Source organism: Pseudonaja textilis, chromosome Z (genome assembly GCF_049901715.1).
Source record: "Pseudonaja textilis isolate UNSWEBS1 chromosome Z, rPseTex1.2, whole genome shotgun sequence".
Classification (NCBI taxonomy): domain Eukaryota; kingdom Metazoa; phylum Chordata; class Lepidosauria; order Squamata; family Elapidae; genus Pseudonaja; species Pseudonaja textilis.
The window spans coordinates 127,217,487-127,243,837 of record NC_142008.1 but is presented as its reverse complement, the minus strand read 5'-3'; the positions used below and the strand labels follow the sequence as shown (position 1 = coordinate 127,243,837).

The 26,351-nt window shown below is 44.7% G+C and overlaps 1 protein-coding gene across 1 annotated transcript in view; it reads right to left on the bottom strand.

Annotated features, from left to right (window-relative positions):
- The window catches only part of CDH24 (cadherin 24), a 35,895-nt gene extending 13,852 nt beyond the window's left edge, over window positions 1-22,043 (bottom strand). Inside the window, exons 1-3 of the mRNA XM_026719503.2 lie at window positions 21,841-22,043; window positions 9,326-9,641; window positions 6,570-6,864 (exon numbers count right to left, since the gene is read on the bottom strand). Of these exons, the coding sequence (XP_026575288.1) occupies window positions 6,570-6,864; window positions 9,326-9,544 (514 nt within the window). The 5' untranslated portion in view covers window positions 9,545-9,641; window positions 21,841-22,043. The remainder of the gene's footprint in view (window positions 1-6,569; window positions 6,865-9,325; window positions 9,642-21,840) is intronic.
- Window positions 22,044-26,351: the final 4,308 nt, after the last annotated feature.

Below are 26,351 nucleotides of genomic sequence, written 5' to 3'. Positions count from 1 at the left end.
AGGGCAGCGGGAAGGAGAGTCTAGGATCATTCAGAGCTAGCTAGCTCATGATCTACATAAGACTCACGCTGAAATAGGTTAGTTTGGGGCTCAATCCAGAAAGCCAAGCGGTGGTCTTAGCAGGTTGTGTGAACTAGACCATGGAGGTATCAGAATATAGCAGAATCACAGAGTTGGAAGGGACCTTGGAGGTCTTCTAGTCCAACCCCTGCCCAAGCGGGAAACCCAATCCCATTTCAGACAAATGGCTGTCCAATCTCTTCTTAAAAACCTCCAGGGATGGAGCACCTACAACTTCTAGTGGCAAGCTGTTCCACTGATTAACTGTTCTAACTCTCAGGAATTTTCTCCTTAGTTCTAGGTTGCGTGTCTCCTTGATAAGTTTCCATCTGTTGCTTCTTGTCCTGTCTTTAGGTGCTTTGGAGAATAGGTGGACCCCCTCTTCTTTGGGGCAGCCCCTCAAATATTAGAAGACTGCTATTGAGTCATCTCTAGTCTTTATTTTCCTTAAATGAGACCTATCCAATTACTGCAGCCGTTCTTCATATGTTTTAGCCTCCAGCCTCCTAATCATCTTTACTGCTCTGCACCCTTTCCAGAATCTCAACATCTTTTTTATATCTTGGCAATCAAAATTGGATGCAACCTTCCAAGTGTGGTCTTACACACTTAGAATATAGAATAGAATAATATAGAAAATAATAATCGAATAGAATAATAGAAAAGAACAGAATAATATAGAATAAGAATAAGGAAAGAATAGGAATAGACTAGAATAGAATAGGGATGAAACCTGAAAGTTATAGTAAAGAAAAATCTTAATTATCCATGTATTAACTGCAGCTAGAATAGTATTTGCTCAAAACTGGAAAAGTGAAAAGATTCCGATAGAAGAATGTATTAGGAAAATATTAGTATGTGCAGACATGAATAGATTAACACTGGCAATTAAAGGAAAAGAACAATCTGAATATTATATGATATGGAAATTACTTTATCAATGGTTGGAAAAGAAAAATGGAAATTAGAAATTAAATACATAAACATAGAATAAATATATATATATATTTCTTAAGTTTTCGCAGGTACTTATATGTATGGTATTCAGCTTTGTTCGGCTATTTTCCCATGTCATTATAGTTGTGCTTTTAAAGTTGGAGCAACATTTCAGCAGAATCTCATTTGCCATCATCAGGCTTCTGTATTGTGTTCGTCTGTGAGTCAGCCTTTCAGACTTTTGTCTGATATATATATATATATATATATATATATATATATATATATATATATATATATATACATACACTATAGAAAACCCCAGCCACAGAATTATCAGAGAAGCCATAGAAATTGAAAAAGACCTGAAAGCATGAATAGAAGAGATGATTCTACCAGACTGTCAATCATTTGGAAACCTGCACTCACAAACAAATAAATCTCCACACCACAAGCCAGGCAAACACCTGGGCACAAACAGATCCCCCCTGATACCTCCAGCTCAAACACACCCCAACCAGGCACCCAGATGAAACCTAGCTTCCTAACAAATGATAGCCGTCCATTTACTCGGAGCCAAGCTGCACTAAAAGCCTCCAATAAAGGAACACAGTGTTGCTAGCCAATCAAGACACAAAAAAAGCCACAAAACACACAGAAGATATTAGAAACACCAATCAAGCAGAACACAGCAAACTCCAAGACACAGACCAAGACTCCCAACCAATCAGGATGAAGAAAAAAACATTCTGGCACAGCAGTAGGCTAGCCCCAAATTTAAAACTGAAACAACTGTAAAAGTCTGACTCACAGACGAACACAATACAGAAGCCTGATGACGGCAGATGAGATTCTGCCGAAACGTTGCTACAACTTTAAAAGCACAACTACAATGACGTGGGAAAATACCCGAGCAAAGCTGAATGCCATACATATACATATACATACACACACACACACACACACACACACACATATATATGAATATAGAGAGGAAGGAATTAAAAAGAAGAAGATTACAAAGATAAGATATATTATGTGTATTAGTTCAAAATAAGAATGTAATGTAATTGTTGTTGTCATGCTAAGGAAATTGTACTAATCACAAATATTGTGCAGAAGACATTTGTACCCAGATGACCCACTGTGAAAAGAAAAGATGGGATGTTTGTAAAATAAAATAAAAACAGTTTATATATAAAAAAAGAAATAGAATAGAAGCTGGAAGGGACCTTGGAGGTCTTCTAGTCCAGCCCCCTCCTCATGCAGGAGACACTATATCATTTCAGACAAGTGGCTGTCCAGTCTCTTCTTAAAAACCTCCAGTGATGGAACACCCACAACTTCTGGTGGCAAGCTGTTCCACTGGTTAATTGTCTTCACTGACAGGAAGTTTCGCCTTAATTCCAGGTTGCTTCCATGGTATGCAGTAGTTTCTTGCATTCAGCAGACGCTAGGAGTGCACAATACAGGTTCCTGTGAAAATCCAGCAGCTCCCTCAGAAGAGCGCATGGTGGAAAGGAACTTTAGAGGTCACCTAGTCTAAGCCTTTCCCAGCCAGGAATCCACAGCACCTCTTAAGCAAATTCAAGAGCCAACCTTTGCATTTGGATGTCCTTAGACGTCGAGGGAAAAAAAACAATCAGCACCAAACAAACCGAAAGATTTCACCCACCCTGGAAAAACTGAAAATCCGCTCTTAAATCTGTTAACTCCATTAGAGAATGACTGATTTATTTTCCTTTTTTTTCTTTTTCTTTGCAACCTGTGGCCAGCCTGTGCTCTATTATTTCTAGGGAGAGTTGAGTTCTTTCAAAATATAACACCCGGTCTGCCCAGAGGCTTACAACAGAAAAAACAGTTCAAAAAGAGCTCCCATAGCAACATAGATCAAACCCTCCAGAAACAACCAAATGTGCAACGATCTCAGTTTAAAAGAAGCCAAGAACAGTTAGATCTACAAACAGAAGGCTGGGGAGGGAGTTGAGGCCTTCCCCAACTCAATGCAAGTGGTGCCCAGTTTACCAAACAAACGTAAAATAAATTGATTTTAGATCAGCGTTTCTCAAACATTGGACAGTTTAAGATCGGTGGACTTCAACTCCCAGACTTCCCCAGCCGGCATGTGTGGATTTTCAACTCCCAGACTTCCCCAGCCGACATGTGTGGACTTCAACTCCCAGACTTCCCCAGCCGGCATGTGTGGACTTTCAACTCCCAGAATTCCCCAGCCAGCATAGGTGGACCAACTCCCAGAATTCCCCAGCTGGCATATGTGGACTTCAACTCCCAGACTTCCCCAGCCAACATATGTGGACTTCAACTCCCAGACTTCCCCAGCCAGCATGTGTGACTTCAACTCCCAGACTTCCCCAGCCGGCATGTGTGGACTTCAACTCCCAGACTTCCCCAGCCGGCATGTGTGGACTTCAACTCCCAGAATTCTCCAGCCGGCATATGTGGACCAACTCCCAGAATTCCCCAGCTGGCATATGTGGACTTCAACTCCCAGACTTCCCCAGCCAACATATGTGGACTTCAACTCCCAGACTTCCCCAGCCAGCATGTGTGGACTTCAACTCCCAGAATTCCCCAGCCGGCATGTGTGGACTTCAACTCCCAGAATTCCCCAGCCGGCATGTGTGGACTTCAACTCCCAGACTTCCCTAGCTGGCATATGTGGACTTCAACTCCCAGACTTCCCCAGCCGGCATGTGTGGACTTCAACTCCCAGACTTCCCCAGCCGGCATGTGTGGACTTCAACTCCCAGAATTCCCCAGCCGGCATTTGGGACTGAACAGAATACCTTGAAACTGCTGGCTGGGGAATTCTAGGAATTGAAGTCCACACATGGTACCTGGGGAATTCTGGGACTTGGTCCATACTTGCCAGCTGGGGAATTCTGGGAATTGAAGTCCATACATGCTGGCTAAGGAATTCTGGGAATTGAAGTTCACAAATGCTGACTTAGGGAATCCTGGGAGTCAAAATCCACACATTCTAGCTAGGGAATTATGGGAGTTAAAAGTCCCCACATGCTACCTGGAGAATTCTGGGAGTTGGAGTTAACATATGCTGGCTGGTGAATTCTGGGAACTGAAGTCCACATATCTTCAAGTTACCAAGTGTGAAAAACAATGGACTAAGCCAACATTTTGGGCTGTTCAAAATCCTTGTGCATTCTTCAATTATAATTCAGGAAGGAAACCCATTCCGGCTCAATAATATCATAATGTTGACAGATAATGTCAACACGCCTCACTTTAAATTGGCTTTTTTAATTAAGTCTCCGTTCATACAATATATTTAAGGGGGTGGCAGAATTAGCCTCTAAGCTGGGTATCAAAGCATACCTTAACCAGAAATAATGCAACTGGCTAGTCTGGATCCTACTTTTAGAGCAGAAAAATCAGAATACAAGTAGTCCTTAACTTACAACAATTCATTTAGTGACCATTTGAAAACAACACTGAAAAAAAGTGACATGACCATTTTTTGCATTTGTAACCATTGCAGAATTCCTGACCATGTGATCAAAATTCGGGTACTTGGCAACTCGTATTTATGACGGTTGCAATGTCTCGGGGTCACATGATCCCTTTTTGCAACCTCCTGGCAAGCAACAGGGAAGCCAGTTTCACTTAACGACCATGTTCCTAACATAACCACTGCGGTGGTTTACTTAATAACTGTGGCAAGACAGGTCTGTTCCGGGTTCTAGAATATCTCAAAGACTTTCTATGGACACCCAACATCCAGAACGCCATCAAAAAAAGCACGAAAGAGAATGTTCTTCCTGCACCAACTCAGAAAGCTCAGACTGCCCAAAGAGGTGGTGATAACAGTTTAACGGAGGGATGATTGAGTTTGTTATTTGTAGCTCTGTAACCATCTGGTTTGGCACAGCAACCAAACAGGACAGACACAGACTTCGATGGATGATTACCAGCCTGCCTTCTGTTGAGGACCTGTATATTCTGTGGGTCAGAAAGAGGGCTGAAAAAATATCCCCACTTGGACATAAACTGACAACGTTTTCCCTCGAGATGACGCTGTGGGGCATTGCACGCCAAAAACAACTAGACAAAAGGACAGTTTTTTTCCCCCTGTGTCATCACCCTGCTAGACAACTCATTGCCACAACACTGAGTAATACTTAGTAGGGCTGCGTTACTATTGTCGTTCTCTTCTTTCCTATGACCTATTTTCTTCTCTTCTTATGATTATAACTTTGTTGGTTGTAGCTTAGGATTTCTATGGATTGTTTATTGAGTATCCTAGTATGATTTGTGTTGGTTGCTTATTTGGTATTCTATGACTATTAGCAGTTATGATTATGATAAATGTCTTTTATGATGTTTATGATCGCTATTTATCACTTATTGCTTGTATTACACTGAGAGCGTATGCACCAGGGACAAATTCCTTCTGTGTCTGATCACATTGGCAAATAAAGAATTCTATTCTATTCTATTCTATTCTATTCTATTCTATTCTATTCTGTATTCTACTCTATTTCATATTCTATTCTACATTCTATTATTCTACACTCTGTTTTATTCTATATTCTACTTCACTCCATTCTTTATTCTATTCTGTTCTATTCTATATTCTATTCTATATTCTACTCTGTTCTATTTTCTATTATATTCTGTTTTGTATTGTATATTCTATTCTATATTTTGTATTCTATTCTATTTTATATTCTATTCTATTTCTGTTCTATTTTATGTTCTACAGATAACAAATAATCAGAGTTGGAAGGGATCTTCTAATTTATCTTCTTTTTTAATTTATATTCCATTCCATTCCTTTTTATGACTATAACTTTGTTGCTTGTATCTTAAAATTTATATTACAGGTAGTCCGTGGCTTACAACAGTTCATATAGTCACCGTTCAAAGTTACAATGGCCTTGGAAACAGGACCATTTTTCAAGTTTATAACCGTTGCAGCATCCCATGATTATATGATTTATATGGTTATAAGACTTGACAACTGATTCATATTTATGACAGTTGTAGTGTCCTGGAGTCACGTGATCTCCTTTTGCGACCTTATGACAAGCCAAGTCAACGGTGAAACCAGGTTCACTTAACAAACCATGTTACTCATTTAAGAACTGCAGCAATTCACTTAACAAACATTATAAGAAAAGTGGCAAAAATGGAGCAAACTCACTGAATGCATTTTTCATTTAACCACAGACATTTTGGGCTCAGTTGTGGTAAGCTGAGGTCTATCTTTAATTATTTTATGGAGTATCCTACTATGATTGATACTGGTTGCTTATTTAGTACCTATGAGTATTGCTTATGATTTATGACAGATGTATTTTACGATGATTGTGATCATGGTTTATCGCTCATTGCTTGTATGTACAGTGAGAGCTTATGCACCAGAGACAAATTCCTTATGTGTGTCTGATCACCACGTGGTCAATAAAGAATTCTAATATCATTGGGATAATAAATTAGAAATTAGAGCTCCTTTCCTGTGGGAACTCAAGAGGGTCAGGAATTCCACAGATCATCTGAAGATCTTCTCCTAATTTTCCTCACAACCAACTCACCGACATTGCTCATCTCCGGCACGGTGGCATGATAGGGGCCCTGAAGGAAGACAGGTGGATTGTCATTAATGTCCTGGACTTTGATAATGAACTCAGAGGGGGGCTCCAGAGGCCGGTTGGACGCCCGATCCACCGCTTGGGCCAGTAACGTGTACTGTGCCTTCTCCTCTCGGTCCAACGTCTTGGTGACATGGATGTTGCCCGTCTTCTCATCGATGACGAAGACTGTGCCGGCCCCTTCTCCAGTCAAGACATACTTGATGCGACCTTCCCCATGATCCACGTCCGTGTGCAACTGCCAAAGAGAAGGAAGACATACAAGTATGGAGGTTGGCCAACAGGATCTGCAGAGTAAGATCAGGTGGGCCAATCTTCTTGAGATCATCTTCTTCTTCTTTTAACGACCCCATAATCCCTTGCGGGATGGAGTCTGGGCAACTGAATGGAGCTAGCAGAGTGTTTTAATGGTCAGATGCCCTTCCTGTCTCCAATGTGGAGTTTTGTTCAGCAGATATATTCTCAGGTGTCCAGAGAGAGAAACATCTGCTTTTACCTAGGATCAAACTCACAGCTGCCTGATTGTGAGGCAAGAGCTCCACCCCTAGGCCACCGCACTACTCGGCCAATCTTCTTGAGATGAACATAGAATAATAGGGTTGGAAGAGACCTTGGTGGTCTTCTAGTCCAATTCGCTGCTCAAGCAGGAGAAACCTGTACCACTATGGACAAATGGCTGACCAATCACTTCTTGAAAACCGCCACTGACGGAGCACCCACAACTTCTGAAGGCAACCTGTTCCGCTAATTAATTGTTCTCATAGTAAGGAAATTTCTCCTTAATTCTAGGTTGGATCTCCAGTCCTCTCAGGCTGTGGACTTCCTATGACTTGAAGAGGAGTGAGTTACAATGGACCACATCCAAGATTTTCCAGACCCCAGGTAGAAGAACCAGTTGGTTCTCAAGAGAGGTAGAATCAGGGTTGTGAAGTGTTAGTACCACTTTATAATGGCTGGATAAGACCACCTTTGGAATATTGCATCCAGTTTTGGTTGCCACAATATAAAAAAGATGTGGAGACTCTAGAAAGAGTGCAGAGAAGAGCAACCAACATGATTAGGGGACTGGAGGTTAAACATATAAAGAATGGTTGCAGGAATTGGGTGTGTCTCGTTTGATGAAAAGAAGGTTTTCTAAACCTTCATAAAATGTTTTACCATTGGCATCTAGCACCAGCAAGACTGGCTAAAATATACCCTAACATAGACCGAGAATGCTGGAAATGTGAAAATAAGCAAGGTACCTTATTTCGCATGCGGTGGTCCTGCCCTAAAGCAAAAAAATATTGGAATTAAAATAAGGAAATGGTTGCAAGAAATTACCGGTCTCCAAATAGAACCTAGGCCTGAAATGTTTTCTTTAGGGATAATTAGAGGGGTATTTAAGAAAGAAACTAAATATAATACATGTACTAACAACAACAAGAATAACTGACGCACAAAGTTGGAAATTGGATAGTATCCCCACGGATAGCATGATAATAAAGAAAATAATGGATTGTGCAGAAATGGTCAAACTTACACTAGAATTACAAGATAGAGAAGACATGGAATACTATGCGGTATGGGAAAAATGGTACAATCGGTTAGACTGTAGAAATAAAAAATAATGTAAATATGTATATACTGACTTAAATGGTAATGTTGACGTCACATCACTGCAAAGACTGCAAATATGTTGTTTTTATATGTGTTGTTGTTTTATGTGTTGTTGTTTTTTAAATGTGAAAAAGTTCAATAAAATTATTTTTAAAAAAAGAAAAGAAAAGAAGGACTAGGGGTGACATCCTAGCAGTATTCCAGTATCTTGGGGCTACCCCAAAGAAGAGGGGGTCAACTTATTATCCAAAGCACCTCAAGGCAGAACAAGAAGCAACGGATGGAAACTCATCAAGGAGAGAAGCAACCTAGAACTAAGGAGAGAAATTTCCTAACAGTGAGAAGAATTAATCCGTGGAACTCCTTGCCACCAGAAGTTGCGGATGCTCCAACACTGGAGGTTTTAAAGAAGAAATTGGACGACCCTTTATCTGAAAACGGTAGAGGTTTTCCTGCTTAAGCAGGGGGCTGGACTAGAAGACCTCCAAGGTCCCTTCCAACTCTGTTATTCTGTTAAGAGATTAGGTGTACGTGTATTGTGTTGCAGTTATTCTGCCTGCCACCCTTGGCCAATCATTGTTCAGTATTAAATCGCCTATGAAGGCCGACAACTGCCTTGTTGTGATGAGTTCACAGCTCAAGCAAGATCTGAAATCAGGATTTCTTCACCAAGAACTAGTTGGAATTAATACTGTCTATTATATTTTTTTCCCCCTGTATTCAGCTCCAATTAGCGGACTCTTTATTGACTCTGAGCTGGCCTTTGATTGACTACGGAATTTTAAATATTTTTTCCCCTCCCCAGGAGGGTAATTCTAGGGAGATAATAACATCACGACCACAAGAAGTCTGAGAAAGTTTGCAATTATTTCTAAAATGCACAGATTTGAGGCCATTGGTAGAATTGACCGGGGAGAATTTGAAAGAAGGAAAGATCAAGAAGGAAGAATCTCCAAGAAGAAGAAACTTCCTGAAGGACTTGAATCCAGAACCCTGAAAGAGGGAATCCAACCTGGGGGGAAATTTTTCCAGAAAACGAAGATACCTCAAAACTACAAATTCCATCTCTCCCGCTCAACCATGGAGGATTCAGGACTCACCCTTCCGATAAGGACAGGTTCGGGACCAGAATATTCTTCAATGACGAAGAACTGGTTCCACACCCAACTGCGACGGCTTCTGAAGAGAGGTCGTTCCCAACGTTGAGACAGGTTTCCCCGGAAGGATCCGGTCTTGTCTCCCTGGCTGGGAGGCATCAGACGGCCGGCACAACCACACCCTCCCAGCCAAGCGAGGAGAAGCTGCAGGAAGCTGACCATGGCTTGTCCTCTCAGGTTCAGATTTCTCGCAACGGGACACTTAGTTCTTCTGCATGGCCCATGAGGACCAGTTACCCCATCTGGTGGGGGTGGAGATCTGGACACAAGGAAGAAGGTTGGAGATCAAACACGGCTCTCAACCATGATCAATTCTCAGAAGAACCCACCAGCAGAACATCTGGGCATCTTGGGGTTCCATGTCTCCAGCTCTACATGCCTTGTGGTCAGATTATTTGAAAGACTGTCTTTAATTGATGACATCTGGCCAGGTTTCCCCGAAAATAAGACTGTCTTATATTTTTTTTGCCACCAAAAGAAGCACCAGGTCTTATTTTCGGGGGATGTCATCCACTGACTAACCTCACTTATTAGTCAGCCTTGGTAGCACAGTGGTTAGAGTACAGTACTGCAAACTAACCACCAGCTGCATGCAATTTGGCAGATCGAATCCCACCAGGCTCAAGATTGACTCAGCCTTCCATCCTTCCAGGGTGGGTAAAATGAGGAGCCAGACTGTTGGGGGTAAGACGCTGACTCTGTAAACTGCTAAGAAAAGGCTGTAAAGCACTGTAAAGTGGCATATAAGTCTAAGTGCTATTGCTATTGTGCGTGTCCTGTCCCCCGGCCTCCTTTTCACTGTCAGAGGCCTTCAGGAACTTCTTCTGTGGCCAGCAAGGCTTTCCTGAGGCCTCTGCAGTGGGTAACGGAGCTCTGGATCGATCCTGAGCTTCGTTACCAGCTCCAGAGGCCTTCAGGAAAGCCTTGACGGCTGCCAAAGAAATGGGCTAGCAAGGCAGGTGTCAGGGTGTGCGAGGCCTGGCTACAACTGCCCAAAGGTAAGTAGTAGGGCAGCCCCCCCCATCCCCACCCTACCTTAATTTTTAGCTGTGCACTCTGGAGTGGATGGGGTCTTATAGGGCTTATTTTGGGGAGTAGGGCTTATATTGGGCACACGTGTAAAAAATCAAGCTAGGACTTACTTTCAGGGTAGGTCATATTTTCAGGGAAACAGTGTAATCTGACCCACCAGAGCAGGGAAGCGGTTATGGGTTATGGGTCCTTCTTCTAAGGAAGTCCCTCTAGGGAAGAGGTCTCGGCCACTTTAAACTTCGTGGACTTCAACTCCCAGGATTCCTCCGGCTGGGGAATTCTGGGAGTCAAAGTCCACCAAAACCTGGCAACAGGTTTGGAGAGGGCCTGCTCTAGTGGGAACCAAGGAGAAAGGCCTTCTCTGTGGGGGCTCTTTCCCTGGGGAACATCAACCTTGCAGAAATAAGACTGGCTCCCCTCTGGATATTCTTTGAACGGCCCCGAAGATCTGGTTTTGCCCATGGGCCTAGAGACCCCAAGTGGTACGGAGCCCACCAAGATGTTGGTTTGTTTGTTGTCACCAAAGAGGTGGGTATTTATTGGGGTTTAAATTGCGGTTTTATTTTTGTAAGCCGCGTGGAGTCGCCCTGAATGAGCATGGGCAGCCCTGTACATTTTCTACAGAAATAAATATTTGCATGGGAAATGGATGAAACAATTCAAACCATTTTTGGATTCTGCGGTTAGTGTGAACCACAAGATCACATCCCAGAGCCAAGCGTGTCTCTCTCTCCACATATGTGTTTCTACTCGGTGCCTGAACTCCTCTCTGCCTGCAACCGTGGGGCTCAGCTGCTTCTCCTAAAATGAGGTGCCCCGGTGAGGTAATTTCCAGCAAGATTGATTTCCCAGAAGTTGGCTCTCCTCTGGCCAGATGGATCCCTGAACGTTTCCCCTGTGTTTCTTTTCCAGCTGAGGACGAGGTCCCTGTTCTCTCTCCAAAAGGTTGCAGCCTTTGGTTCTGGATTAGCTTCTCCCTACGTCCAGCAAAGTTCTGGTTGCCCAGTAGAAAAATAGAACGGAGATAGATAGATGATACATGAGAGATGACAGATGACGGAGAGAGACAGAGGGAGGGAGGGAGATAGAGAGGGAGAGGGAGGGGGGAAAGGCAGGCAGATGAAAGATTGGATGGATGGATGGATGTATATGTATATACTGTATATAGAAAGAGAGACAGAAAACATGGATGAAGATAGATGATTGGATGGATGGATCGATGGATGGAATGGATATATACATACTGTATAGAATGAGAAAGCGACAGAAAGAGAATGCATGAAGATAGATGCAAACAGACAGATGATATAGATGATAGACAGATAAATAGGATCATTGGATGGATATGAGGATGTGGATGTATGGATATATATGTGGGTGGGCTGTGGGGAGAGAGAGAGAGAGATCGGTAGATGATAGACACACATGGATGGATGGAGATAGAGAGAGAGAATGAGAAGAGAGAATAGATAAGATAGGAAGATGGATGGATGGAGATAGATGGAATTGACGTAGAGATAGAGAGATACAATGGATGGATGGATACATAGAGAGAGAGAATGAAGAGAAATAATGGATAGATGGGTAGATGGATGGATGAAGATAGCTAGCTAGCTAGAGATAGATAAATAGAATAGACATAGAGATAGAAACTTACAATAGATGGATGAATGGATGCTGATAGATGATAGACAGACAGATTTAATTGTGATTAGAATAGATAGGTACAATGGCTGGATATCAGAATTACTGGATGGGGGGGAAACGGGGAGTGATGCCATTTGAATGTGTCTGAAATGCCAATTTAATCCATATATAAATCCCTGGTTGAGGGATTTGTAAGCATCCAGCCCTAACCCTCCGATGCATGTCGATATTTTGTGCTGCAAGCAGTCCATCCCGTCTTGAAACATCTGTGTGAACCAACCAGCCCATCAAATTAAGCCATGGCGACTTTAAGCTGTGTGGACTCCATCTCCCAGAATGCCCCAGCCAGCAGGCTCCCAAGCACAGAAGCCCCTCCCTGTGCCCCAAAGCACGCTGACCGGGGGAATTCTGGGAGCTGAAGTCCACGCACCTTATTATATACATTTCAGGCATCGCTGGCAAGGTGAACTCAACACTCCCTCATCTTCCACTAGAAGTCTCTAATTCTGCCTCCTTTCCAATGCCCAACTTAAACCACCTGAGGCCAAGGCTACCAGTCCTCATTGAGGCCCTGCCTTGCAACCCCTTCTCCAGCTGGCCTGAATCCTGAACTCCCCGGATCTCAGTCCAAAGCCTCCCGGAACCTTTTATTTCCTAGTTTCTCCTCTTCCTCCCCACTCCCTGCACACACATTCCTCTTTTTCTTTCAACACCCAACTTGTGCGTCCACCTCCGGTGCCCCCCTCCTCGCTTTGTGCACCAGTCCATCAGCTGTCCGTCCACCGAGGCCCCTTTCGCTATTCATTGGAGCAGCCACCTGCCCATCCATCCATCCATCCATCCGTGAGGATTATTTATCTCTCCCTCCGTCTCTCCCACCCCCATCCTCACCTTGCCACCCCCCACAACCCATCCTCACTGCCTCCCACCCTCCTTGCCTGCCCATGCATTCATCGCATTCGCCCAGCTGTCCTGCAGACAAGGAAGGAGAGAAAAATAAAATAAAATGATGGATGGATGGACAGAGAGAGGGACTGAAATCACCAGAGGCCTGTGCGAGGAGAATGACAAATGAGGGGGAAAAAGCACCCTCAAATCTCCCCCCTGGGAACCATTGCCAAAAACACACACACACACGCAGTGAGATTTGCAGCTTGAACCACGATGCAACCTGGTTTAAAGTCTTGTAAAAGGGCCTCTGGCAATGATTGGTGAGTTGGTCAGCAACTGTTTTTTTAGGATGCTTGGCATCTCTGACGGTTGGTTAACAGCTGGCTGAAGCAGCAGTTTTTTAGAAAAAAATATATATATATATATAGTATTCATCTTAAATTTAACACACACACACATATATATTCTGCAGTAAAACAGGTGTCATGCATCAAATAGGATTGAAACCATCTTTCCTGGAGATGGAAAGCCATATTGGCTGGCTTTGATCTGGTTTGCAGGAAAAGAAAGGGACTTGGAGGGGTTAGCCGGGGAATGTTGGCTTGTTTCTGGCTGAACAGCCCGATTTCAAACAACCATGTTAGATTGGGATTATGTGGGTTGGGTATCTGGGGTTTGGCATCTCGTGGGGATGTAGGGATTTAGTTTGCCTTGACAACACAGTGTTTCTCAACTGGGACAACTTTAAGATGGGTGGACTTCAACTTCCAGAATTTCCCTTAATCCCAGGAGAACTGGGATTAAGCCTGCTGGACATCCAGTTGCCCTGGGATTAAGGGTTATTATCACCCTTTTTGAGCCAAACTCAGTTCCTGTCGAGTTCATTGACACTTTCCTGTTGTTTCTTTGGTTGTAATGGCCAGAAGATTTGTGAATGTCTTTTTCTGGAACAATACTTTGACTTCGCAGAATATCCTATGATCCTGAGCTGTCCTAGTGGTCTCCTATCCAAGGACTAAACCAGAAATCCAGCCTTGCTGAGGCAATTCAGATTATTGGAGGTTGGCCAAGTGCTGCCCCCTGGTGGGGCCTTCTAAGCAGTGCAAACCTTCCTTCTCTCTCCTTCCCATCGACATTCCCTTCCTTCCCCTCTTCTTTCCACCCTCCTTTCTATCTTTTCCTTCCACCCTCCCCATCTTTTCCTTCCTTCCTTCCTTCCTTCCTTCCTTCCTTCCTTCCTTCCTTCCTTCCTTCCTTCCTTCCTTCCCTCCTTTCTCCTTTTCACCTCCCTCCCACCCTTTCACCTTCTTTCCTTTTCCTTCCTCCTCCCTCCTCTCTCCCTTCCTCTTTCCCTTTTCTTTCTTTCCTCCCTCCCCTCCTCCCCCTTAACCCCTCCGCCCTCCCGCCTTTCCCCTTTCCCTGCCTCTCTCTCTCCCCTCTTCCCCCATCACCACCCTCTGGAGCCCCTCAACCCTCCGCCCTTCTCTGCCCTCTCAGCCTTTGCGCAGCTGTTCAGGAGTGCCAGGGTCGCCCCCTCCCCTCCTCTCTCCCTCTCCCTCCCTCCGGGTTCCCCTCAGCCGGCCCTCCTCCTCCTCCTCCTCCCACCCGGCGTCTCGAGCAAACGGCTCGTAATCACCGCCATTCATTCCGGGCGACGGAGGAGTCCCTCACTTGGCCTTCCTTTCTATCGATCGGGGAAAGGAAGATAAACAGCGGGGAAATGAGTAAAAAAAGGGGGAGCGGATTTCTGTTTTGGACCCCTTTCTCTGCCTGGCTGTGCATCCCTCAAAATCAGTGGGGGTGGGACTCTCCTGCCCCAAAACCATTACTTGCATTCCCAAATGAGGTGCTGTGAGCCTAGCGCAGAGTGCCTTCTCCTCACCCAAATGCCTGGCTTGGCCCCAGCCTTTTTTTGAGAGGGGGTGGGAGGCTGGGGCCAAGCCAGGCACTTGGGTGAGGAGAAGGCACTCTGCACAGGCTCTGAGGCACCTCATTTGGGCACCAGGCTGACAGCTGGTCTTCCACTTACGACAGTAAGGGAGCCAAGCCTGCCCATTCCAGTACAGACGGTCACAAAATATAGGCATCACCTGGTTTTACAAATCTTACCCCTCCACACACATGCAATTGTTAAGTGAAACACCCCAATGGGCAAGCGAATCGCACGGTCATTAAGTGAATCCAATCCCCCACCCAAATGACATTGCTTGTGGGGAAGCCAGCTGAGCACAAATGAGGAAGGTCACCATATCCCAGGATGTGACCAAGGTCATAAATACGTGTCCATTGCCAAATGTCCAAATTCTGATCATGGGACGCTGATGGTTGTAAGTGTGAGGAATGGTTCTTTTTCAGTGCCGCGTTATAACTTGGAACGACTGCTAAACGAATAGTAGTAAATCAAGGACAGGTTTGGGCTACCTGAGCTAGTAAAGCATTTGTGCAAAGCAAGAGTCCAGTCAGAAAGACTGCCATTTGCCCTCCCCCCCAAAAAACAGGTAGTCCTCGACTTACGACCCACAAGGGAGCCCCCAAATTTCTGTGGTTAAGCAAGAGCTGTAAAGGGAACTTTGCTTCATTTTATGGCCTTCCTTGCCACGGTGGTTAAAGGAATCACTTCGGTTGAGTTAGTAAAACAGTTGTTAAGTGAATCGGGCTTCCCCCCCATTGACTTTGCTTGTCAGACGGTCGCAAAAGGGGATGGCGTGGCCCCCGGGACACTGCAACCATCACAAATACATGCCAATACAGTTGCCAAGCATCCAAATTTTGAACATGTGATCATGAATATTCTACGCCGGTTGTAAGAGTGAAAAATGGTCCCAAGTAACTTTTTTTTTTCAGTGCTGTTGTAACTTTGAACAGTCACTAAATGAATGGTTAATTCAGCCTTAATGACCCCTGGCAGGCCACTAACCCAGATTAGAATCAGCCATGGGAAACAGAAGATAGAGAGGAAGCTATAAATTCTAACCCAGAGATTGGGAATGATGGCCTCCTTATGACTTGCGGACTTCAACTCCCAGAATTCCTTAGCCAGCATGGGGATCTATGGAGTCTTTATGGCTTGTAGACTTCATCTCCCAGAATTCCTCAGCTAGCATGGAGAACTATGGACTCCTTTTGGCTTGTGGACTTCAATTCCCAGAATTCCTGAGCCAGTCATGCTGGCTCAGGAATTCTGGGAGTTGAAGTCCACAAGTCATGAAAGGGGCCTTAATTCCGCATCCCTATTCTAACCCATCTTTGTGATGTGAGAAGAAGCTGTTAAATAAAAAGGAGAATATTCTAAATTTGCATTTCAAGAATATCTGAAAGCCGTCTTAACATTGCTAGTGGAAAAGCCAAAAAGTTTGTCTGTCTATGTGTGCGTATCTCTCTCTCTCTCTCTGTGTACGTGTGTCTCTGTCTGTGTGAAAGCTCTAAGACACAGAAAGATGTTACAGGACCAAGATTTTCAAGGACCACAAAGGTGTGTGTATGTGTGTTTTTGTGCGTAAGCTCTGAGGCTTTCCTTCATGGACCACAAAGAGGTCTGTGTGTATATTTGTGTGTGTGTGAGTTTGTGTTTGTAACCTTTGAGACTCAAGAGTGCAGCCATGAGGAGAACATTTCCATTCATGGACCACAAAGGTTTTACAGATTACAGATTAACAGAGTTGGAAGGGACCTCGTAGGTCATCTAGTCCAACCTCAATGTCCAAACAGACCCTACACTGTATATGTGTGTTTGTGTTTGTATGTAAACGCTGAGACTCGAGTGATGCTTGAATGCCAAGATTTTCATTCATAGACCCCAAAGGTGTGTGTTTGTGTGTGTGTTTGCACATTTGTGTGTAAGCTCTGAGGTAAGTAGTCCTTGACTTGCAACCGTTTCTTTAGTGACCATTCGAAGCTATATCAGCACTGAAAAGAGTGGCTTACGACATTTTTCACACAATCGTTGCAGCATCCCTGTTGTCCCGTGATCGAAATTCAGACATTTGGCAACTGACTCGTATTTATGACGGTTGCAGTGTCCCTGGGATTGCGTGATCTCCCTTTTGCGACCTTCCAACCAGCAAAAGTGAACAGGGAAAGCCAGATTCACTTAATGACTATGTCCCTAACTGAACAACTGCAGTGATTCCCTTAACAATGGGGGCAAGAAAAGCCGTCCAATGGGACGAAACTCGCTGAAACAAATGTCTCGCTTAGCAACAGAAATCCAGGGCTCAATTGTGACTATAAGTCAAGGACCAGAGGTATCTAAATCCCGAAATCCCTCAGAGTCAGCCTCAAATATTTGGGTTTTGCTAGAAAGTTGAGGAAGGGTTGCAAAACTTGCATTTTTAAGATCTTTTCCCCTCAAAAATAATAAATAAAATAAAACAGAATTTTAAAAAAGTAAAATAAGATAAAATAAAAAAATAAAACATAGCAAAATAATAAAGTAAAATAACATAAAATAATAATAAAGAAAAATAAAACAAAACAAAACAATATAATAAAGTGGTTAGAAGCCCCTACAGTGAATAATAAAATAAAATAATAAAATTAAAGTAAAGTAATAAAATATAAAATTAAATTAAAATAAATTAAAAAAATAAAATAATTAGGGGTTAGAAGCACCCTAATTATTTATTTTATTTTTTATTATTTTATTATTTTTCCCTATTATTTATTACTCATTACAGTGAGTAATAAAATAATAAAATAAAATAAGAAAGATTAAAATAAAGTAATAAAAAGTAAAATAAATAATAATAATAAAATAAAGTGGTTAGCAGCCCCCTCTAACAGTGTAATAAAATAAAATAATAAAATTAAAGTAAACTAATAAAAAAATAAAATAAAATAATAAAGAGGTTAGAAGCCCCCTCTACAGGGACCTAAGATTTCTTGCCTGAAGGAAGAATTTCCCTTATGCCAGGGATGCACCTTGAACCATGACGGCTATAATGGAGAAAATTAATTTGAGGATAAATCTCTCCGGGAATTCTGGAGGGCAGAAGCACCAACCTTTTTTTAATTCGCACGTGATTATTTATTTTTTTAATCTAATGATTTGTTTTCCTCCTCAGTAATGTCTGAGTGCTGTGTATGATGGAAAAAATTAATTTGAGAGTAAAATCTCTTTGGGAGTTTTGAAGGGCAGACTTTTTTTTTCTTTGCTGCCTTTTTTTTCTTTGTTGGAAGTTCCCTGTTTGTGCGATTTCACCCTCCCCTAGTTATTTCCTTTTCTAGTGCTTTTGGCAATGGGGAGAGAGGGCACTGGACCCATTTTATATTTTATTTTTTAATTTTCTTTTAAAAGAGGGGAACCCGGCGGGATTATATCTGGCGGGGAGCTCCAATTTCTCCTCTTTTGGTCTCAGTTGCAATCCGAAGGCTTTCATCTGCCAGCGCTTTTAAAGCTTGTGTTTGTTGCTGTTGTTGTTTCTTGTTTCTTTTGGGACATCACAGCCCTAGGAGTAGCCAATTATTTTATTTAGCTTTTAAGGAAAGATACACTGCTTAGGTGGAAGGCTTACGTGCCCGTTGCTCGAAGTAGTCCGAGTAAGCGCAAACCGATTTAAGAAATAAATGCTGCTTTTGATGAAAGGGGGCTTTTTTTCCCTAGTGGATAATAACAGAAGCTTTGAGATGGGATTGGAGGAGGCAAGGGGATGGAACCTGAGGTAAAACTTCTTTCCTTTCTCCCTTCCTTTTTCCTTTCTGCTTTTCTCCCTTCCCCTTCCTCTTCCCCTTCCTTCCTTCATCCTTCCTTCACCTCTTCCTTCCCTCTCCTTCCCTTTTCTTTCTGCTTTTTTCCCTTCCTCTTCCCTTCCTTCCTTCATTTCTCCTATCTTCCTTCCTTTCTTTTTCTTTCTGCTTGCCTCCCTTCCTGTTCCTCTTCCCCTTCCTTCCTTCCTTCCTTCCTTCCTTCCTTCCTTCCTTCTTTCCTTCCTTCCTTCCTTCCTTCCATCCCCCTTTCCCTTGTCTTGCATTTCCTTTCTTCCGTTCCTGGTTTTCTCCTTCCTCTTTCTCATCCCCTTCCTTCTGTTCCTTCTCTCCCTTCCCTTCTTCCATCTTTCTTGTCTTCCATCCTTTTCCTTCCTTCCTTCTCTGCTTTCTTCAGTCACATTCTTCCTTCCTTCCGTTCCTTGTCTTCCCTTTTCTGCTTTTCTCCCTTCCATTTCTCCCTATCTTCCTTCTTTTTCTTTCCGCCTGTCTCCCTTCTCATTCCTCTTCCCCTTCCTTCCATCCTTCCCCCTTTCTTGTCGTGCCTTTCCTCACTTCCTGCTTTTCTCCCTTCCTTTTCCTCTTCTTCTTCTCCTTCTTTGGATTCCTTCTCTCCCTTCCCTTCTTCCATCATTCTTATCTTCCTTCCTTTTCCTTCCTTCCTTCCTTCCTTCCTTCCTTCCTTCCTTCCTTCCTTCCTTCCTTCCTTCCTTCCTTCCTTCCCTTTCTGTTTTTCTCCTTCCTCTTCCCTTCCTTCTGTTCCTTCTCTTCTTCCACACTTCTTGTCTTCCACCCTTTCTTTTCCTTCCTTCCTTCTCTTCCTTCTGCCCTCCCTCCCTCGTCCCTCCCTCCCTCATTCCCAATTCCTTTACCACAGACCTGGTCAATATATATATTGTTCTCCCATCTCTTGACTTCCAGGCCAGAGAAAGCTTATATATATATATATATATATATATATATATATATATATATATATATATATATATATATATATATATATATATATATATATAATAGAAATATATGTTATATTTCTTCATTTATTTCGGACTGAACCAGAAGCAACCTCCTGAAACCCCAGGTCCAAATTCTTCTAATTTCTCCCTCCATCCTTCATTTTATTCCCCCACCCCTCGACTCAAAAGAGCCTTTCTTGTGTGTGTGTGTGTGTGTGTGTGTGTGTGTGTGTGTGTTGTATGAGCTGCCAATTTCATTTTCCTCTGTAAACAGATATTTTGGCACGTCCCCTCAGGGCAGGTGAACAGGCACCCCAATTTCCAAATATTACATTTAACCCTCCGCAGGTCTTGTTTGTTTTAATTAATTCCTCCCCCTCCCCCCCCTGCTTTCCTTCTCTCTGTCTGGCAGCTTTGCCCAAATCTAAGCGGATTGTTTAGGATTAGTTATTCCCAGATGCAGATGGGGGGGGGGGTGTTAGAAAATAATAATAATAATAATAATAACCCAGAGAACAAAACCCAATAAATCTTATTTTGCCTCGTCAGAAAATTGACTCCAGAAGAATCGGGTGGAAAAGGGGAAGGTGTGTTGAAGGAGGCAGCGGAAAAAGTGTGTGTGGTTTTCCTTGGGGAGGGAGGAAAACTGGCCATCCCAGAGGGATAAAACGGGGAGGAGGCTGCTTGTGGGAGTTGTGCATTGGTCTGGACCGCTGAGGCTGGAAAGGGTTGTCTTTTTTTGGGGGAGGGGGCAGATTGGACCCTCCTGGTTCCCCCTTCGCTCTTCTGCCCCCATCACAGAGATGTCAAATGGGGGCAGGCAGCAGAAGAGGGGGAATAGATGGAGTTGTGTGGTAGCCTGAAAGGGATATTTTTAGAGATGGAGGGTGGGGGGATTTAGACCCCTTGGTTCCCTTGTCCCATCAGGGGGAATGATGTCCCAATTGGGGGCTGGCATAGGGAAGAGTGGGGAGGGGGCTGCTGGATTGCAGGCAGGGTGCGACAGGCCAGTCTTGGGGGTCCCCAAGAGCCGGCGGCCCCTCCCCAAAGAAAAATCCTCCTGGGGAGGGGGAGGCAAAAAAGCAGGCTGAGGGGCAAAGGTGGGGGTAAGGATATAGCCAGAGATGGATTGTTGGGGAAGGGGCGCCAGGAGGTCGGGATGCAACCCAGAAGGGGAGAGGTTATTGGGGGTAGGGGTGTTAGATGTTGAAAAGAGAGAAGAGGGGGGGTTATAGATCTGTGTTGGGGGGCAGAGGGGTCTCTCCCGCAAGAGGAGACGAAGGGGGGGTCTTGGGAGGAAGGGGCTGCGAGAAACGAGAGACAGCAACGTGACCCAGGCGCGCTCCCTCCCTGCCTCTGTCTCGCCCAGCCTCCCCTCGGGGACGCTGGGCTGGAGGGCGAGGGGACCCCCGGACCTCCTCCTCCCGCCGTCCCGCCGTCCGGGGTCTCCCCGAGCACCCCCTCCCTCCCGGAGCCACCCACCCCCGCCGCCTCCCCCCGCGTTGCAGTCTTAAGACTCCCGGGGTAGATTTACAATCCGGAGCTGCGTGCTTGCAATCCTTAATCAGGAGCTTCGCGAACCGGCGAGTAGGGGGGATGGAAGCAGCTGAGCCTGGAGGTGTCGGGGCGGAGGGGAGAGACCCTATGGGTGGCAGGGGATGGGAGGATTGGGAAAGAAAGACGCCCCCCACCCTCCGGCCCCCCTAAACCCCCCGCCCGAAGGGGAATCCCTCCAGAACCCAGCCCTGGGAATTCTCTCCGGACTTGGAAGGAGGGAAGGAGAAAGCGCGGCGGGTGGAGGAGGGCAGGCGGTTGGGGACCCCCCAAGTCCCTCTCCTCCTCCTCTCCCCAGTCCAACTTCGAACCCTTTCCCTCCCCCGCCCCCGCCCCCCCCAGACAGGGATGGAGAGATGGGGGCGAGACAGAAGGAAGGAGCCGGAGAAAGAGGGGCGCCCACCTGCAGCGGGGGAAAAGCGGGGGGGGGGAGGAGAAAGTGGGAGGGACGGAGAAAAGCAGGACCTGAGCGACCCCTCCTTTCCCCACCACCCCAAATTTGCCTACTTTGTCCTCTGCCCCCAATTCCCCCCCCTCAACTCAAGATTGCGCAGATCACGTCGTCTCCCACCCCCCAACGACCCAGGGGGTTGGTTGCCCCCCCCAACCCATCCAAAATAAACCTCTTTGTGGGGGGCTCCACTTTCTCCCGAGAAGGGACACGGGACCTACCTGGGTCGCTGGGTGTCAGGATGGAGGAGGAAGAGGAGGAAGAGGAAGAGGAAGGAGGAGGAGGAGAAGGCGAGGGAAGAGGGGGAGCCGGCGGGACGGCAAAGGGCAGAAGGAGGAAGAAGGGAGCGCGGCAGGAGCGGCGACGGAGGGATGCGGGGCTGCCCGTCTTCTGCGGCGATGCTCGTCTGAGGCTCCCACCTCCCTCCGTTCGTCTTGCTTGGCTACTACGCGCTCCCCCTCCCCTCCCCTCCTCTCCCCCCCATTCTGTCGTGTGGGGAGGGGAGTACATAGAGGTGCCTGAGCCAAAATTCAGGCTGGGGGAGAAGGAGGGAAGGGAGCAACCGACACCCCCAATGTCTGGCACTGCGACAAGATTTCTTCCGCCCCCCAACCGACCCTGGTTTAGCCCCTCCTCACACTTCTACTGGAGTCTCCAGATTGGGCAGCCCCCTCCTCACATTCCCTGGGAATCTCCTCTGCTTCTCTCCCTCCCCCCACCAGGAATCTCCTTCCAGGAGTCTGCCCCTCCCCTTTTCTCTCCTGGGACCCCCAACCTCCCCAAATTGTCAGGGTCTCCCCCTTGCACCCCAAAACTTCAGCCCTTCTAGGTTGACCGCTTGGGAGGGAGAGGGGGGTCCTAGCTTCAACCCTGACCTCTATCTTGACCCCCTCCCACACCTCGGTAGTCTGGATCCCCAAATCTGACCCATGGATCCCCCCCACAAACCCTTTTCCTAGGAAAAGACGTACCCTAATCTCTCCCCTTCTTTCTCTCCCTCTGGAGGGGGTCGTAGGGCCATCTCCCCCCCATGAAAATATATCCTCCCCAAACCAAAGGGCCCCTCCTTAAACCCAGATCCTTTTCCTCCAGGGGTTGAAACCCCTCCCTTAAAATGCCCCCCTCCCTCCTCAATCACAAATCTTTCCTAAGATTTTTCCTTGGAGCCAAACTGACTTCTGGAAGGATTTTACGGAGCAATGCAAAAAAAGAGAGGAAACCCCCCTCAAACCCCCCAAAACTGGAAAGCGAGGGCACCTCTGAACATGTACAGAGGGCCCAGCAACACCCTCCTTTCTATCTCCCCAAGATGAAATGAGGTGGGGTTTCCTTGCAGGGAAAAAAAAAAAAAGACCCGATTTTAAAAACCCGAATGGAGAGAAAATATCCTTAAAAAAGAAAAGAAAATTAAATCGAAGGGGGATCCAATTTTCTCAACTCTACTTGGTCCCCACTCCTTCCTCCAACACTCTACTCCCCAAATACTCCATGTGAGTAAACAACCCGCCCCCCTAAAAAAAAATTGTTTAACTGCAATTGCATTTTAATGAAATTTTTTAAAAAATGAGAAGGCAGGAATTTGGCCTGTCTGCAATTTGGGGTGTCAGCTCAGAAAGGGGAGAAGTGGGGGGATCCAAGGCCAATCTCCCTCTCTCTTCCCCCGCCCACCCCTTGAATTTGGAAGAGGGGAGACACACGTCCTCCCCAGAGCCCCCCCACATTCTCTCCCTCCTGCTCATCCTAATATGCCCGGTTTGTTTTGTTCCACGGATTTATTCTCCAGGGGAGACTTTGTGAATTTCTAACAAGGGTTCACTTTAAAAAATTAATAGGGGGAGTTTAGAGGCAGAACAAAATAAGGGTTGCATTTTCTTTTATCGTTTGGGGAAGGGGGAGAGCAGAGAAGGGAGGGCCAGCGGATTAAGAGGGAGGGGGCCGACCAAGGACCCACAATTTCAAAGAAAAAAAATAAGGGTGCAGGTAGTTCTCGACGTACAACTGTTCCTTTAGTGACTGTTTCAAAATGTAATTATTTATTTACAAAATTTATAGAGCTGCCAATTCGCTCCCAGCTTACAAGCAAAACAAAAACAAAAAACAGTGTAGAAAAAAAGATTAAAAAACAATAAATCCCCCTTCCTATAATCCACAGAAAAATAAGCCGTTAGTAATAGCAAAGGCACCAAACAAGGGACTCATGACCAGGTTTTCATACCGACCGTTGTAGCATCCATCCCTGTGGTCAAGTGACTCAAAAATTTGGCTCGGCCACTGCTTCGTATTTATGATGGTTGCAGTGTCCCCTGGGGCCAGGGGACCCCTTTTGCGACCGTCAGACGAGCGAGAGTCCGCAGGGAAGCCGGATTCGCTGAACAACCGTTGTACTCGCTTAAGGACCGTGAGGATTCGCTTAACGATGGTGGTCAGAAAGGGGAGGGGGAAAAAATGCAGTAAAAGCACGCCTTTCTCACTTAGCCACGGGAATTCGGGGCTCCACGGTAGCCATAAGGCGAGGACTTACCCGTATGAGCCTTCACGCATGAGGCGTTTTGAGAATTCACCTGCGAAGGAAAATGAAAGGCAGGGGGAAAATATTGGAAAAGAAAAAGGGAATTTTTACGGTATGTTAGGAAACTGAGGAAGGGTCTGAAATGAGGCAGAAGATGGGGCCCTTGGGGTCAAAGGTCAGGCAGTCCCCCCCCCCCCATGCTGATTTGGGGGCGGTGTTAACCAGGATAACAGCATTGTGGGGGGGCATTAGGAGAGCCTATGAGTCACCCCCATCTGCGCCCTCCCAGCGAGGCGGCTGGAATATTCATTATTGGACTGCTTTTAACGATCGATTGAGGTTTAATTAACTGGTTGCGATTATTTGAGGGAATTTAAATAGTGTAATTAACCTGCCAGGTTGGGAGTGGGTGGGGGAAATTGGGCTCTGGGAGAGACGAGAGGCAGGACAATCTGGAAATAGGGGAGATGTTGGGGGGTCTCAACGGGGGGGGGGCATTAACTCGTTTCCTGGAGAGAGCTACAAGGAGTTTTCTCCATTTTTAACCTCTGGGAAGTTAAAAGATGGGGGTTTGATTGGGGGAGGGGTCTGAGCGGGCCACTGAGTGGAGAGGAAAGCCTGCTCAGAGCCCCCCTTCCCGAATCAAACACTCCATCCTGAAATTTCCCCACCCCCCATGGGAAAGGGAGCAGAGAAGGAGGCCGGGGAGGGGACAAAATCGAGCAGAAAATCCCGTCCCAAACCACCCCATTTTTGAGGAAGTTTGAGATGGTCAAGAAAAGAGAATAAGAGTGTAGTAAGAGTTGGAAGGGACCTTGGAGGTCTTCTAGTCCAACCCCTGCTCAAGCAGGAGACCCTCGACCATTTCAGACAAATGGCCGTACAGTCTCTTCTTTAAAAGGAGGAGGATAACAGAATTGGAAGGGGCCTTGGAGGTCTTCTAGTCCAGCTCGACCAGGAAACCCTATGTGCCATTTCAGACTGTCCAATGTCTTCCAGTGATGAAGCAAATATAACTTCTGGTGGCGAGCTGTTCCACTGGTGAATCGTGCTCACCGTTAGAAAATTTCTCCTTAATTCCAGGTTGCTTCTCTACTTGATTACATTCCACCTGTTGCTTCTTCCTCCCCCCCATCTTGATAATATTTAGTTTGTTTGAGAAAAAATTAATTAAAAATTAAAATACAAAACACCAAAATAGTGAGAGAGAAAAAAGAAAGAAAAAAAACACAATAAACAAGACTTTTTAAAAAAAAGTCTTTAAAAAAAGATTAAGTCATTGACATCATGATGCAAATATGTGTTAATCTACTGGTTGCTTCTTTTTTTAAAAAAAAGTTTTATTGTTTTTTTTAAGACAAACATGAACAAACACAACATAAAAACATCAAACCATCTTCCAAATATGTACATACAGCGTATCGGTTGGTTTACAACTTGTTTTGTGCTTCTACTTCGAAGTCTTCGATTAGAATTACATTGTATATGTTCTCATATTGTCAATCAAATATTCCTAAATACATTAATATCATTGCTAATCAATCATTTGACTATACTATTATTCATTCACGTTTTACAAAATAATCCATATTTTACTTAATTTATTTTATGACAGTTCATATTTCCAACTCAAATCTATCCTATAATCATTTTGTAGATATAATAAAAAATACATCTTTATATATTCATTATGTTCTAAAAATCTACATATTTCATTACCATTTTTAATTGTCTAACCATTAATAGATCCCAAATTTTATAAAATTGTTTATCTTCTTGTTCTCTGATTTCAAATGTCAATCTACTCATTTCAGCACATTCCATTATTTTCTTAATAACTTCCTCCTGTGTTTGTATTTTCTCATTTTTCCATTTTTTACCAAATACGATCCTAGCCGCTGTTAATACATTTACAATCAGGTATTTCAATTCTTTATTATATATTTCAGGCAAAACTCCCAATAAAAATATCTCTGGTTTCAAGTCTATATGCTTTTTTGTCATTTTTTCCAACCATGTGTGGATTTTAGTCCAATATTTTTTGGCATCCGCGCACGTCCACCACATATGGTAATATGAGCCAGGTATCTGATGACATTTCCAACATTTTTCAGACTTGTTCCTGAACATTCTTGCTATTCTTGTTGGGGGGAAATGCCACCTGTAAAACATCTTATACAAATTTTCTTTATATGCTGTTGACATTGTCATTTTATAATTTTG